At 42.9% G+C, this 16,780-nt stretch overlaps 1 protein-coding gene across 1 annotated transcript in view; it reads left to right on the forward strand.

Annotated features, from left to right (window-relative positions):
* Positions 1 to 16,780, forward strand: part of CCDC33 (coiled-coil domain containing 33) — a 105,175-nt gene that overhangs the window by 33,337 nt on the left and 55,058 nt on the right. Inside the window, exon 6 of the mRNA XM_070762765.1 lies at positions 3,162 to 3,168. Coding sequence (XP_070618866.1) covers positions 3,162 to 3,168 — 7 coding nt within the window. The remainder of the gene's footprint in view (positions 1 to 3,161; positions 3,169 to 16,780) is intronic.

A 16,780-nucleotide genomic window follows, 5' to 3' on the forward strand; every position in this document is an offset into this window, starting at 1 on the left:
GGGGGGGACATGATCAAAACATTTAAATATGTTAAAGGGTTAAATAAGGTTCAGGAGGGAAGTGTTTTTAATAGGAAAGTGAACCCAAGAGCAAGGGGACAAAATCTGAAGGTAGTTGGGGGAAAGATCAAAAGCAACATGAGAAAATATGATTGTATTGAAAGAGGAGTAGATGCTTGGAACAAACTTCCAGCAGACGTAGTTGGTAAATCCACAGGAACTGAATGTAAACATGCCTGGGATAATCATAGATCCATCCTGAGATAAAATACAGGAAATAGTATAAGGGCAGACGAGATGGACCAGGAGGTCTTTTTCTGCTGTCAATCTTCTATGTTTCTATACCTTGTTATACATTTTTTGCATTGAATAAATAAAGTGGAGGGGCCCAGAGTTTCCCTCCTCTGTGGGGTGCTTAATCAGGGCACCCTGGGACTCAATTATAGGCTGGCTGTTTGGGCTGCCTGATTAATTGAAAGGGCATTGCTGAGTGGGTCGGGGATGAGAAGAACGTCTCTTGAAAGCAGGAGGGAGCCGAGCGGAGCCTGGTTCTCCAGAACCCCAACGGTTTGCAAAGCTCCTTCAGACTTCAGAGGGGAGGACCCATCGCCCCCGAAGTGGCGGCCTTCTCGAAGTCCCAGGAGAAACAAAACAAGCAAAGCCTGGAAATTTTGCATTTTCGGCACGAAAACATCTTTTACACCCAGCTTTACCGAACAGGTTGTGGGAGGAGGGAAAGATTTAATGATCTGCAGAGGGATAAACAGAAGCATTTGGTGGGCATAGTAAATAAATGTTGGCTGCAAGAAAAGCAATCTATCAAGAAGCGAGATTGGTATCATCTTCCCTTCCCTTCTCTCCTCTCCTCTCCTTTCCACTTTTCTCTTCCTTCCTTCTCCTCCTATTCCTCCTCCCTCTCCTCTCCTCTTCTATCTTTCTTCATTCCATTATTCTCTTCTCCTCTCCTCTTCTTTCCTCTCCTCTTCCTTCCTCCTCCTCTTCCTCCTCCCTCTCCTCTCCTCTTCTATCTTTCTTCATTCCATTATTCTCTTCTTCTCTCCATTCCACTCTTCTCTTCCTTCCTCCTCCTCCTCTTCCTCCTCCCTCTCCTCTCCTCTTCTATCTTTCTTCATTCCATTATTCTCTTCTCCTCTCCTCTTCTCTCCTTTCCACTCTTCTCTTCCTTCCTTCTCCTCCTTTTCCTCCTCTTCCTCCTCCCTCTCCTCTCCTATTTTTCTTCATTCCATTATTCTCTTCTCTTCTCCTCTCCTCTTCCTTCCTCCTCCTTTTCCTCCTCCCTCTCCTCTCCTCTTCTATCTTTCTTCATTCCATTATTCTCTTCTCCTCTTCTCTTCTCTCCTCTTCTCTTACTTCCTCCTCCTCTTCCTCCTCCCTCTCCTCTCCTCTTCTATCTTTCTTCATTCCATTATTCTCTTCTTCTCTCCATTCCACTCTTCTCTTCCTTCCTCCTCCTCCTCCTCCCTCTCCTCTCCTCTTCTATCTTTCTTCATTCCATTATTCTCTTCTCCTCTTCTCTCCTCTTCTCTTCTCTTTGCTTCCCTTTGCTTCCCTTCCCTTCCCTTCCCTTCTTCTCCTGAAAGACCAAACCAAACAAAAATACGTTGTGGGTTCTTTGGCAGGCTGGGAGGCTATAAAAACACAGAAGGTCTGACCGCATTTTGAGTCATTCAGGAGAAACAAGCTTGGTTTGCTTGTTTGTTTGCTTGCTTGGTGGAAATCAGGCTGGACATTTTGAGAAAGAGACCCTGAGGGTGTGGTGATGAAATGGGAATGTCGTCATTTGTCCTTTTGGAGTTTATGAGAACCTCCTCCTCCTCCTCCTGGTTCCCCCAAATAACGTCTTCTTCTTCTTCTTCTTCTTCTTCTTCTTCTTCTTCTTCTTCTTCTTCTTCTTCTTCTTCTTCTTCTTCTTCTTCCTCCTCCTCCTCTTCCTCTTCCTCTTCTTCCTCCTCTTCCTCTTCTTCCTCCTCTTCCTCTTCTCCTTCTTCAGCTCAAGGTTGACTCAGCCTTCCATCCCTTCTGAGGTGGGTAAAATGAGGACCCAGATTGTTGGAGGCAAAATGCTTCCTCTCTGTAAACCGCTTAGAGAGGGCTGTAAAGCACTGTGAAGGGGTATGTAAGCCTAAATGCTATTGCTATGAATACATTGAAATAGTCTTGGATTAAGATCTGGGCAAAATAGAGAGAAGGGAATGCCAATCTGTGAACTTTGGACAAGTTCAAGCTGGAGAAATGAGATGGGGACTTGTCCCCAGGGCGAAGACACCACATGAGAAAAGGCAACTTGGTTGCAGGTCAAAGAAATCACGGGGAGGATTGCTTCAAAAGTTATCAGCCCTCAGGGAATCCTGTCTCATTAAGCCTCGGGGTTTGCCTGCAGCTGCAGTAAACCTGTACCGTTGAACAATAATAAATACATTGTTTGGTTGTCTGGAGGAAGGGAGAAGGGGGATTGTTCCAAGGCATAGAAGGCTTTTTGGAAGTGGCTGCCTCAAACTACCCAAGGAGCTGCTGATCCAGTTCCATAGAGCAGTGATTTTCAACCTTTTTTGAGCCGCGGCACATTTTTTACATTTACGAAACCCTGGGGCACATTGAGTGGGGCGGGGGGCTAAAAAAAGTTTGGACAAAAAAATTCTCTCTCTCTCTCTCTTCCTCCCTTTTGCTCTATTTCTCTCTCCCTCCTTCTCTCCCTTCCTCTTTCTTTCTCTCTCTCCATCCCTCTTTCTTTCTCTTCCTTCCTTCCTCTCTTTTTTTGCTCTCTTTCTCTCTCCCTCCCTCCCTCCCTCTATGTCTTTCTCTCTCTTTCCTTCCCTCCCTCTCTTTCTCTCTCTCTCTCTCTTGCTTTCTTTCTCTCTCTTGCTCTCTCTCTCTTGCTCTCTCTTTCTCTCTCTCTCTCTTTCTTTCTTTCTTTCTCTTGTTCTCTTTCTCTCTCTCTTGCTTTCTTTCTCTCTCTCTTGTTCTCTTTCTCTCTCGCTTGCTCTTTCTCTCTCTTTTGCTTTCTTTCTCTCTCTGAGCTTCGCGGCACACCTGACCATGTCTCACGGCACACTAGTGTGCCGCGGCACACTGGTTGAAAAACACTGCCATAGAGGAACCATTGAGTCTGTCATCTGCACCTCTATAACTGTCTGGTTTAGTTCTGCAACCCAACGAGACCGACACAGACTTCAGAGGAGAATCAGAACTGCAGAAAAAACAATGGCTGCCAACCTGCCTTCTTCCATTGAGGACCTGTAGACTGCACGAGTCAAAAAGAGGGCGGGGAAAATATTTACTGACCCCTCGCATCCTGGACATGAACTGTTTCAACTCCTACCCTCAAAACGTCGCTATAGAGCATTGCACACCAAGACAACTAGACACAAGAACAGTTTTTCCCCCCGAATGCCATCACTCTGCTAAACAAATAATTTCCTCAACACTGTCAAACTATTTACTAAGTTTGCATTACTATCACTACTAATTTTTCCTTATCATTCCTATCACCCATCTCCTCCCACTTATGACTGTAACTTGTTGCTTGTATCCTTAAGATTTTGTGTTAATATGGATTGTTTCCTGGTTGCTTATTTGACCCCTATGACCATCATTAAGTACTGTGTCTCATGATTCTTGACAAATGTCTCTTTTCTTTTATGTCCACTGAGAGCATCTGCACCAAAGACAAATTCCTTGTGTGTCCAATCACACTTGGCCGATAAAGAATTCTATTTTATTCTATTATCTTAGAAGCTTTCAAAGTCTACATCTCCAGCCATAAAGGGAGATATATCTCCTTCTACATCCAGGGTGCCCAACCATGGTCACTGGAAGAGTTTGCCAGACAACCATAGATTCAGAACATTGTCTGCACCCAACGTTGTGATCAACAATCTTGGCTTGGCTATAAAAGTTGTCATCTTCCCAGGTTTTTTGCTCCCTCACCCATCGGATTATTTTCTTAAGAACCGGGGGTGACCATAATGCTCATTCGTTCATCCTTTTTGCCTTCCTTCATTCTAAAGATTTGGGGGTTTAAAGATATAAAGAGGTCACATTGTGGTCCTCCTATTCAAAGTTTATTTCCAGTCCAAAGGATGATCTGTTCTTCTATTATTAATAGATCTTTAATTGGCTTTTCTTGTAGGGAAAGTAAGCAAATATCACTGATAAATAAATCAACACTCCTGTTTCTGTGGGTGAGCAAGGTGGAAGCTTTTAAAAGGGGCTATTTTAAGACTCCCTCTTTCTCCCTCGCTCCTTCTCTTCCTCCTTCCCTCTCTCCTTCTCTTTCTTTTTCTCTTTCTCTCCCTCTTTCTCTTTCTTTCTCTCTCTTTTCTCTCTCCCTCCCTCACTCCTTCTCTTCTCATCTTCCATCTCTCTCTTTTCTTTCTCTCCTCTCTCTTTCTCTCCCTCCCTTTCTCTTTCTTTCTTTCTCTCTCTCCCTCCCTCTCTCCCTGACTCACTCCTTCTCTTCTCATCCTCCTTCCCTCTCTCCTTTTCCTTCTCTTTTCTCTCTTTCTCTTTCTCTCCCTCCCTCTTTCTCTTTCTTTCTCTCCCTCTTCTCTCCCTCCCTCCCTCTCCCTCACTCATTCCTTCTCTTCTCATCTTCCCTCTCTCCTTCTTTTCTTTCTTTCTTCTTTCCTTCCTTCTTTCCTTCCTTCTTTCTTTCTCTCATCTCTCTTTCTTTCTCTTTCTTTCTCTTTCCCTCTTTCTCTTTCTCTCTTTTTCTTCTCTCTTCTCTCTCCTCTTCTTCTTCCTCTTTCTCTCTCCTTTCACCAGTTTCATCTTTAGCCACCGGATGACAGTAGCTTTGTTCCTGCTTCCCACCCATCATTATCATCTTGCTAATTCCTCCTCCTTACACAGCTTAGAAGGACCCGTTGCTAACAGCAGATGCCTAGCAACCGACTCATTAGAAGGTTCTGCCCTCCCAAGGCTATCGCTAGGCCACCGTGGGCTTCGGTGATGTTCCTCTTAATGCTCCATTTCAAACTCCTGGAGATCAAATCAGCATCCTTTGAAATCACAATGGAGATCTTTCCGCCTCGTTTTTTTTGCTCATGTTGACTGAAATTAGATGTCTTTGAAGAACACACCTGATGTATCATGCATGTCTATTGCACAATTGCTCCTGCAAACTTCGTACGGGGGGGGGGGGCTACCTGGATTCCTTGCTGCCTCTTTGACCTCAGGTGGGATGAGAAACACAATCTCAACTTGGGTTGCTGTTCTGCCAGCGTGTCTCAACCACCCGTAATTACAGGGTAATTAGTCCAGGAAGACACACACCACACAATAAAAGGAAAACCCAAAAGTTTTTATAAACAGAAAAACAAAAACAGCTCCCTTTTTAAATGTCAAAGGGATTTTCTGGTACACACCAGGCACAGGTGAAATGCAATCCAATTGCTCACCCAATAACTGGGAAATTGAGTCCAATTCTAAAGTCCAGAGAGTCCACACACAATCTTGAACAGCAAAAACCACGATCTTGGTGAAACAATGAATCAGATAAACTGCCATGAGGCTAAAACACCAGGCTGCACTTTTATCTGTAGCACTAATTACAGCAGCCCCACCCAACCACAGGTGGTCTCATTTTCTCTTGTAATAATCCTTCAGTTGTTGTCTCCTATGCATCACTCTACGCACGCGTGGATGTGTCATTAATTCTTGTTCAGAATCCAGGGATGATACAGATGACTGATCTCCTCCTGGGCTGTCTGCCAAACTCCCCTCTTCCCTGTCACTCACGCTTCCTTGGTCAGAGGAGACTTCATCGGCAGATTCTACTGGGAGCATCCACCTGCACATTCCTTGGGGCAGGAGCTGCGCCAGAGCTAACCACAACAGGTTGCCATGGTGAAACATGGACTGTGATGGAATCTTGTTGCAAGGCTGAGTAGGAGGAACACAAAGGTTTGCAACAGCCTTGACGAAGACAGACGAGATCTGTCAAGCTCCAAGAACCAAGGCCATGAGTTAGGTTGCAGCTCAAAAAAAAAATGTATTGCTCAAGCCTACACAACAGGAATCTAGTCTCCCATTGCATTTACAAAGTTGTATGTCACCCTGAGTCACATCGAGAAGGGCGGCATAGAAGTCGAATGAATGAGTGAGTGAGTGAGTGAGTGAGTGAGTGAGTGAATGAATGAATGAATGAATGAATGAATGAATGAAGTGCTAAAGCCCACTGCAACAACATCGCCAAAAAGGCTTCTAGAGTTGTTAACCTAATCCTACGTAGCTTCTGCTCCGGCAATCTCACACTACTCACAAGAGCCTACAAAACTTTTGCCAGACCCATCCTAGACTACTGCTCATCTGTCTGGAACCCATACCACACCTCAGACATTAACACCCTTGAAAACGTCCAAAGATATTTCACCAGAAGAGCCCTTCACTCCTCCACTCGAAACAGAATATCCTATGAAAATAGGCTAACAATCCTGGGTCTAGAAAGCCTAGAACTACGGCGCCTAAAACATGATTTAGGTATTGCCCACAAGATCATATGCTGCAACATCCTACTGGTCAATGACTACTTCAGCTTCAACTGCAACAACACAAAAGCAAGCAACAGATTCAAACTTAATACGAACCGCTCCAAACTTGACTGTAAAAAATATGACTTTAACAATCGAGTTGTCAAAGTGTGGAACTCATTACCAGACTCAATAGTGTCAACCCCTAACCCCCAACATTTCTCCCTTAGACTCTCCACGATTGACCTCTCCAGGTTCCTAAGAGGCCAGTAAGGGGCGTGCATAAGTGCACTAGTGTGCCTTTCGTCCCCTGTCCAATTGTCTTTCCTTTATCTCATATATCATATATATTTTCTTCCTTTCATATATCTTCTCTATTTTCACTTTTATCCTTATATATATTACTTCATGTCTATTTTCTTCTTATGTATTTGTGCATTGGACAAATGAATAAATAAAATAAATAAATAATAAATTGTGTGCTTGTGTATGAACAAGTCATTGACAGGTAAGACGTTGTAGCAGGCAGATTTTGTGTACTGGGCTTAGATCGGACCAGAATTCTAGAACGTAGCAGAGGAGAAGGGAGGAAAGTCCTTTATTAGCAATAGCAATAGTATTTAGACTTATATACCGCTTCACAATGCTTTTGCAGCCCTCTCTAAATGGTTTACAGAATCGGCATATTGCACCCAACAATCTGGGTCCTCATTTGACCCACCTCGGAAGGACGGAAGGCTGAGTCAACCTTGAGCCTGGTGTGAATTGAACTGTTGGCAGTGGGCTGAGTTAGCCTGCCATGCTACATTCTAATCCACTGGGAGCGAGGGAGGGAGGGAAAGAAGGAAAGAAGGAAGTAATAGCATTTAGACTTATATAATAGATAATGTGAAAGCAAAGAGATGAGATGTAATAGCAAATAGTATTGTAAGTTTGCATAATGATATTGAAAAGTCTGTATGAAAGTTTTCCAGGCGATAAAAGTAAAGGAGGCAGCAGCATATTGTTGGATGATAAATACCAAATCTAAATGTAAATTCCCATGTTACACCAACACTCTGCAGTCTGCATTGGTTGCCGATCAGTTTCCGGTCACAATTCAAAGTGTTGGTTATGATCTATAAAGCCCTTCATGGCACCGGACCAGATTATCTCAGGGACCGCCTTCTGCTGCCCGAATCCCAGCGACCAGTTAGGTCCCACAGAGTGGGTCTTCTCCGGGTCCCGTCAACTAAACAATGTCGCTTGGCGGGACCCAGGGGAAGAGCCTTCTCTGTGGCGGCCCCAACCCTCTGGAACCAACTCCCCCCAGAGATTAGAATAGCCCCCACCCTCCTTGCCTTTCGTAAGCTTCTTAAAACCCACCTCTGCCGCCAGGCATGGGGGAATTAAGATACTCTTTCCCCCTAGGCCTTTACAATTCTATGCATGGTACGTCTGTATGTATGTTTGGTTTTACAATAGGAGTTTTTAACTGTTTATATTGGATTGTCACATGCTGTTTTACTACTGTTGTTAGCCGCCCCGAGTCTGCGGAGAGGGGCGGCATACAAATCCAATCCAATCCAATCCAATCAATCAATCAAATTCACTGTGTTGTATTGAAGATTGAAGGTACTATATATGATATTGCAGTGTTTAAAAGTGGAGGGAAAAAAAACCTTTTACCCAGAAGAAAAGACTTATATACCGCTTCATAGAGCTTTTGCAACCCTCTCTAAGCGGTTTACAGAATCGCCATGTCGCTTCCAATAATGTGGGTCCTCATTTCTGGGATTTGCTCCTCTTGGACAGCAACAAAAGCAGGAAGTGACTTTCTTTGGAGCACTGTTCATTTTAATCTTGCACATTGTCACTTGCTCGCTGTTTTGAATGTCATTTGTGCCTAGAGGCAAGGCCTGGATGCTGAGAACTCTACGTTCGGAAAGCTCCGCTTTCATATTCTAGCATTTCCCATGATTTTTGTTCAAATGCAATTTCCGATCTCCCACCTCCACGGCTCTAGTGACAAATGTCATAATTGTATAAATGGGACGAGACAGACGTCAAGAGAGGGATGCAGGAGATCTGGACGGACGCCCCCTCCTTCACTGATATACCTTTCCTGTCTCCGCTTCCTTATTGTTTCATCTTTTAAAAAAAGGCTGTTGGGTCGGACTCAAGACTTGTGTGTCGTTGTGGTTGAAGCTGAAGTAGTCATTGGCAGGAAGGACATTGTAGCAGATGATTTTATGGGCTATGCTTAGGTCATGTTTAAGGCCACGTAGGTCTAAGCTTTCTAAACCTAGAAACCTATCTGTGAAATTGCCCTATCAGCTTTTTTAAAAAAAATTAGAATAGAATTTTTATTTTTTATTGGCCAAGTGTGATTGGACACACAAGGAATTTGTCTTGGTGCAGATGCTCTCAGCGTACATAAAATAAAATATACATTTGTCAAGAATCATGTGGTACAACACTTAATGATTGTCATAGGGGTCAAATAAGCAATGAAGAAGCAATATTAATAAAAATCTTAGGATGTAAGCAACAAGTTACAGTCATACAGTCAACATGGGAGGAAAAGGGTGATAGGAATGATGAGAAAAACTAGTAGAATAGAAGTGCAGATTTAGTAGAAAGTCTGACAGTGTTGAGGGAATTATTTGTTCAGTAGAGTGATGGCGTTCAGAAAAAAACTGTTCTTATGTCTAGTTGTCTTGGTGTGCAGTGCTCTGTAGTGAGGTTTTGAGGGTTGGAGTTGAAACAATTTGTGTCCAGGGTGTGAGGGGTCAGTAAATATTTTCCCCGCCCTCTTTTTGACTCGTGCAGTATACAGGTCCTCAATGGAAGGCAGGTTGGCAGCAATTAAAGCAAGACAAGGCAAAGAAACCCAAAACAAATGTATTTTCTCGGTGATCAAACAGAAGATGATCTATCCAAGAGGTGACTTCACCAGGACCTTTGCAATTAGCACAATGGGCCTTTGAAAATTGCTTTCCAAGTCTGCAGCAGGCAGTTGCTGGAGCTATTACAGATTACGTTAAGAGCGAATGTTAAATGCATCTGGTTAGTATCTGATTAATTCTTAATGGGCTCCCGGTTGTTTATACGTTGGTTCCTAATCAAAGGGAATCCTCTGATTGTTCTTTCTTTATAATGCATTTTCTTTCTCTTCTTTTTGCTTTCCGTTTGTTTGCTTAGCTTTTGCAGGGAGGATGGGAGAATTGCATTGTTATTGACAAATCTAATAAATAAATAAAATAAATTGTTATTGTTGTTGGCATAGCCCAGCTAGTTGCTGGCAGGTAAACACTGTGCAAATGTCTTTTATTTTGTTTTGGTTTTTGCAAAGGTTATATAAATACAGTGTTCCCTTGACTTACGCGGGGGATGCGTTCCAAGACCGCCCTGCAAAAGTCAAATTTCCGCAGAGTAGAGATGCGGAAGTAAATACATTATTTTTGGCTATGAACCATATCACAAGCCTTCCCTTAACCCTTTAAACCACTAATTTACAATTTCCCATTCCCTTAGCAACCATTTAGATTATTACTCACCATATTTATTTATTAAAGTTTATTAAAAATATATTTATTAAAGGCGGACGAAAGTTTGGCGATGACGTATGACATCATCAGGTGGGAAAACCCATGGTGTAGACAAAAAAACATGAAGTACTTTTTAATTAATATTTTTTGAAAAACTGTGGTATAGACTTTTCGCGAATGTCGGACCTGCGAAAGTCGAGGGAACACTGTAATAGCATGCAACAGGGCTGAAGAGGGGGGGGAGAGAGAGAGAGAAGGAGAAAAGAGAGAAGGAGGGAGGGAGAGAGAGAGAGAAGGAGAAAAGAGAGAAGGAGGGAGGGATAGAGAGAGAGAGAGAAGGAGAAAAGAGAGAAGGGGAGGGGGAGAGAGAGAGAAAAGGAGAAAAGAGAGAAGGAGGGAGAGAGAGAGAAGGAGAAAAGAGAGAAGGAGGGAGGGAGAGAGAAGGAGAAAAGAGAGAAGGAGGGAGGGAGAGAGAGAGATGGAGAAAAGAGAGAAGGAGGGAGGGGGAGAAAGAGAGAAGGAGAAAAGAGAGAAGGAGGGATGGAGAGAGAGAGTGAGAGAAGGAGAAAAGAGAGAAGGAGGGAGGGAGGGAGAGAGAGAAGGAGGGAGAGAAGGAGAAAGAGAGAAGGAGAAAAGAGAGAAGGAGGGAGGGAGAGAGAGAGAAGGAGAAAAGAGAGAAGGAGGGAGGAGAGAGAGAGAGGAGAGATCAATTTTGAATTTCAACCTGCTACTCAGAATTCCATTACAGAGAGAAGGGGGATGGGAGAGAAAATCACAATCCACAATTGTAATCATAATTACAATAATCACTGTAAGCTCTGGGCAGTGTGCACAGAATAAGGATGACATTGGTGCGAGGTTTCGTCATACTTTATCTCTGCTTTGCAAATCTTTGTAAATTGGATGCGTCCCTTCTGCTCAACTCGTAGAGGTCAAACTGTGTTGAGAAGGAAAAACCCCTTTCTTTGTGATAGCCACAAATTCTTTTCTTCCGTCCTTTCAAGCTTTGCATAGGCTGTACAAACACAATGAATTGCTGTGTACTAAACACAAGCTCCATTTCTAAATGTTGAGCGGGCAGTTTATTTATTTATTTATTCATTTGTCCAATACACAAATACATAGGAAGAAAATAGACATGAAGTAATATATATAGCCTTCTGCTCCACGAATCCCAGCGACCAATTAGGTCCCACAGAGTTGGCCTTCTCTGGGTCCCATCAACTAAACAATGTCGCTTGGCGGGCCCCAGGGGAAGAGCCTTCTCTGTGACGGCCCCGACTCTCTGGAACCAGCTCCCCCCAGAGATTAGAACTGCCCCTACCCTCCTTGCCTTTCGTAAACTCCTCAAAACCCACCTTTGTCGTCAGGCATGGGGGAACTGAGATATATAATTTATGTATGGTATGTTTGTATGTATGTTTGCTTAACAATGGGTTTTTAAAAATATTTTAAATTGTAAATTATTAGATTTGTCATGAACTGTTTTATTGTGTTGTGAGCCACCCCGAGTCTACGGAGAGGGGCGGCATACAAATCAAATCAAATCAAATCAAATCAAATCAAATCAAATCAAATCAAATCAAATCAAATCAAATCAAATCAAATCAAATCAAATCAAATCAAATCAAATCAATAAAAGGATAAAAGTGAAAATAGAGGAGAAGATATATGTAAGGAAGAAAATATATATGATATATGAGATAAAGGAAAGTTGGACTAGAAGACCTCTGAGGTCCCCTCTGTTATTCTCTTATTCTAAATTGTACTCGTGGGCTTCTCGCGTTCAGTTTACAGATGGTTTTTGCTTTCCAGTTCCTGCCCATCTTCATTTTCATTCATGGCAAACGCCTGCGGTCTCGACAGCATTTGGCTGGTTGTAATAGTTGGCACCAGGCAGCTGTTCACATTTCCCAGGAATGAGAAATGACTGCCACACCTTTTGCTTTCTCTGTGGAACGAGGGTGTTGCAGGAAAACGCAGCAGTGACCTTCTACCAAAGCTGAGCGTGAACAGAAAGGGAATGAGGCAGAAATCAACAGAGGCCTCACTTGGAGGGTTGGAGTGAATGAGAAGGTTCAGGGCCCCCTCTCTTGATGCAGCGTGATAATAGGACAAAGCCTAGATGTGCGGTCTAGAACACTGGTGGCCCCCAGATTATTATTTATTTATTGGATTTGTATGCCGCCCCTCTGCAGAGACTCGGGGCGGCTAACAGCGACGATAAAACAGTGTACAATAGTAATTTGGTATTGATGATTAAAAATCAATTAATATAAAAACCAAACATACATACAGACATACCATGCATAGAATTGTAAAGGCCTAGGGGGAAAGAGGATCTCAATTCCCCCATGCCTGGCGGCAGAGGTGGGTTTTGTTTACGAAAGGCAAGGAGGGTGGGGGCAGTTCTAATCTCTGGGGTGAGTTGGTTCCAGAGGGCTGGGGCCGCCACAGAGAAGGCTCTTCCCCTGGGTCCCGCCAGGCGACATTGCTTAGTCGACGGGACCCGGAGAAGGCCCACTCTGTGGGACCTAACTGGTCGCTGGGATTCGTGCAGCAGAAGGCGGTCCCTGAGGTAATCTGGTCCGGTGCCATGAAGGGCTTTGTAGGTCATAACCATATATATTTCTCCATCAGAGGGGAATAGCCAGGTAAGGCAAAACAGGAAGGGAGATAGAGGTTGGAGAGAAAGTTGGAGAATAGAAAGCAGAGGAGTACAATAAAATAGGAATAGGATTAGGAATAGGAACAGGGAATAAATAGGGAATAGAATAGGATAGGATAGGATACAGAATAGAATGGAATGGAATAATAGAACAGAACAGAACAGAATAGAATAGGGAATGGGGAATAAATAGGGAATAGAATAGAACAGAATATAGAATAGAATAATATAGAATAGGGAATAAATAGGGAATAGAACAGAATAGAATATAGAATAGAATAATATAGAATAGGGAATGGGGAATAAATAGGGAATAGAATAGAATAGAATATAGAATAGAATAATATAAAATAGGGAATAAATAGGGAATAGAACAGAATAGAATATAGAATAGAATAATATAGAATAGGGAATGGGGAATAAATAGGAAATAGAATAGAATATAGAATAGAATAATATAGAATAGGGAATAAATAGGGAATAGAATAGAATAGAATATAGAATAGAATAATATAGAATAGGGAATGGGGAATAAATAGGGAATAGAATAGAATAGAATATAGAATAGAATAATATAGAATAGGGAATAAATAGGGAATAGAACAGAATAGAATATAGAATAGAATAATATAGAATAGGGAATGGGGAATAAATAGGGAATAGAATAGAATAGAATATAGAATAGAATAATATAGAAGAGGGAATATGGAATAGAACAGAATAGAATAGAATAGAATAGAAGTTGGAAAGGATCCTGGAGGTCTTCAAGTCCAACCCCCCTACAGGAGTAGACAGGAATCTCTATAGTATACCGTTTCAGATAAATGGTTGTCCAATCTCTTCTTAAACACTTCCAGTGTTGTAGCCTTCTTTTAGCCAACTTGTATTCTTGGGGAAAGTTGGAACTAGATGGAGAAGGAGAGGAGGAGGAGGGGAAAAGAAAGGAAGAAGGGAAGGGAAGGTAGAAGGAAAAGAAAGGAAAAGTAGAAGGAAAGGAAAGGTAGAAGGAGAGCGAGGGAAGGAAGGAAGGAAGGGGGGAAAGAAAAAGAAAGGAAGGAAGGAAGGAAGGAAGAAGGAAACAAAGAAGGAGGGAGAGAGCGAGGAGAAGAGATGAAAGGAAAGGAAATGTAGAAGGAAAGGAAGGGAGGAGAGGGGGGGAGGGAAGGAAGGAAGAGGGGGAAAGAAAGAAAAAGAAAGAAAAAGAAGAAGAAAGGAAGGAAGGAAGGAAGAGGGAGGAAGGGAGAAAGAGGAGAGAAAAGAAAGGGAGCTTGTCCCTTTGATATTTAATGGAACGACTCTGGTCAGAATTAAACAGTAGCCTTTGGAGCACAGTCTTGTCCATCCTGTGGACATGTTCCCAGGCTGGCCTTGGGAAGGACAGGCAGGTGGTGGTCTGAGGAAGCCAGTGAGCACACTTGTAGTGGGTTTCAGGCAATTTCTTCTCCAATGTCAAAAACATAATTATTTTTTTCCTTTTTGGTTTTAATTCCAGTGTTACATGAATGCCCACTCTCTCCCCCACATACAGCACTCACACACCCATAGCTCAATTGGTGCAGTCCCTGCGAGCATTACAGATTCGGGTCGCTCCCCAAAAGCCTTCAGAGAAATTTCAGATCTGGGTCAAACTGACGTTCCCCCCCCCCCTTCCCATCAGAATCTGGGCTTAGCTGGCTGAGCATCGCAACATTTCATGCTCAGCTATTCTGCACTCAGCCAATCGGGACCACCTCTTCGCTGTCACCCGAGGAGCAAAATCAATACATGTATCGGGTTCTGGCTTTTAGTGGTTGCAATTAAGCGGCTGTGTGTGCGTGTTTGTGTGTGTGTGTGTAAAAGGCTATGCATGTTTTCTTGGGTTCGCTTTGTGCATAGATTCTGCCAAGAGCCAATCAGTGCAGAGTTGAAATGCAGAGGCCAAGGAAACAATACAGTATTCCAATTTTGGAATAGAATTCTTTATTGGCCAAGTGTGATTGGACCCACAAGGAATTTGTCTTTGGTGCATCTGCTCTCGGTGTACATAAAAGAAAAGATATGTTTCTCAAGAATAGAATAGAATGGAATGGAATGGAATAGAATAGAATAGAATAGAATAGAATAGAGTTCTTTATTGACCAAGTGTGATTGGACACACAAGGAATTTGGCTTTGGTGCAGATGATCTCAGTGTACATAAAAGAAAAGATGCATTTGTCAAGAATAGAATAGAATAGAATAGAATAGAATTTGGAATGATAGAATAGAATAGAATAGAATAGAATAGAATTTTATTGGCCAAGTGTGACTGGACACACAAGGAATTTGTCTTTGGTGCAGATGCTCTCAGTGTACATGAAAGAAAAGATGCATTTGTCAAGAATAGAATAGAATAGAATAGAATTTGGAATGATAGAATAGAATAGAATAGAATAGAATAGAATAGAATTTTATTGGCCAAGTGTGACTGGACACACAAGGAATTTGTCTTTGGTGCAGATGCTCTCAGCGTACATAAAAGAAAAGAGACGTTTGTCGAGTCATGAGGTCCAACACTTAATGATTGTCATAGGGGTCAAATAAGCAATGAGGAAACAATCAATATTAATAAAAATCTTAGGATACAAGCAACAAGTTACAGTCATACAGCCATAAGTGGGAGGAAATGTATGATAGGAATGATGAGAAAAAAACCAGTAGTAAGAGTAGTGCAGACTTAGTGAATAGTTTGACAGTATTGAGGGAAATATTTGTTTAGCAGAGTGATGGTGTTTGGGGGAAAACTGTTCTTGTGTCTAGTTGTCGTGGTGTACAGTGCTCTATAGCGACATTTTGAGGGTAGGAGTTGAAACAGTTTATGTCCAGGATGCGAGGGGTTAGTAAATATTTTCCCTGCTCTCTTTTTGACTCGTGCAGTCTACCGGTCCTCAATGGAAGGCAGGTTGGCACAATTGTTTTTTCTGCAGTTCTGATTGTCCTCTGAAGTCTGTGTCGGTCTTGTTGGGTTGCAAAACCGAACCAGACCGTTATAGAGGTGCAGATGACAGACTCAATGATTCCTCTGGAGAACTGGATCAGCTTGGGAAGGTGGTTTGCTGTAACTGTAATTATTATTATTATTATTATTATTTATTAGATTTGTGTGCCGCCCCTCTCTGCAGACTCGGGGCGGCTCACAACAGCAGTAATATAAATACTACTAACTAACTAACTAACTAACTAACTAACTAACTAACTAACTAACTAACTAACTAAATATATAAATAAATGGAGAAGGAAGGAAGGAAGGAAGGAAGGAAGGAAGGAAAGGAAGGAAGGAAGGAAGGAAAGGAAGGAAGGAATGGAAAGGAAGGGAAGGAAGGAAGGGAAGGAAGGTAGGAAGGAAGGAAGGGAAGGAAGGGAAGGAAGGAAGGGAAGGAAAGAAGGAAGGAAAGGAAGGAAGGAAGGAGAGGAATTGAATTTCTGAGCCAATCCTTTTGATCTTCACCCGGAGCTTTCTCCCAACTTTTTATTCTCGCTTCAATCAGACTTTGTCGGTCTCTTTGCTTTGTCCGCTCTGCCTTGCCCATTGATTCGGTGGTTTGTTTGCAGGGCTACCGATCTCTACTTAGAAAGAGCGATGGGTCAAGGGACCATGCATTATTAATGCCTCGGGGGTGCAGGAGGCTCTTTGGGGATGGAGAGGTGGAGGGGAAGGGGTCCAGGTTGAAAGGAGGGGAAGGGTCTGCTGGTGGTCCGCCTTTACCTAGAAGGGAGAATTGCTGGCTGGAGTAGCAGGGAGCCAATTAATGGGGTTTAAAATGCCAGCAGCTACACTTAAGGAGAGTTGGAAAAGAAGGGGAGGAGAGAGAGAGGAAGAATCGAAGGAGGGGAACAGCGATGGGGTGGGAGGGTTAGGAAGATACAGGAGAGCCGTGACTTCTCTCCCCCCCTCACTTCCATCCACCCAGGCTTCAAGCAAGAACCTCATTAACACGTGGCGGGAGGGCCAACCTGAGGCTCCATTAAAAGAGCCGCTCCAGCCCCGGGTGGGTGCGGCAGCCGAGAGGCCCTGATCAAATGGCTTGAAAGAAACTGTCATTAAATTTTCATCGGCTGATTGCCCGGAGAAGA

This window comes from Erythrolamprus reginae, chromosome 10, assembly GCF_031021105.1.
Source record: "Erythrolamprus reginae isolate rEryReg1 chromosome 10, rEryReg1.hap1, whole genome shotgun sequence".
NCBI classification, from domain to species: Eukaryota; Metazoa; Chordata; class Lepidosauria; order Squamata; family Dipsadidae; genus Erythrolamprus; species Erythrolamprus reginae.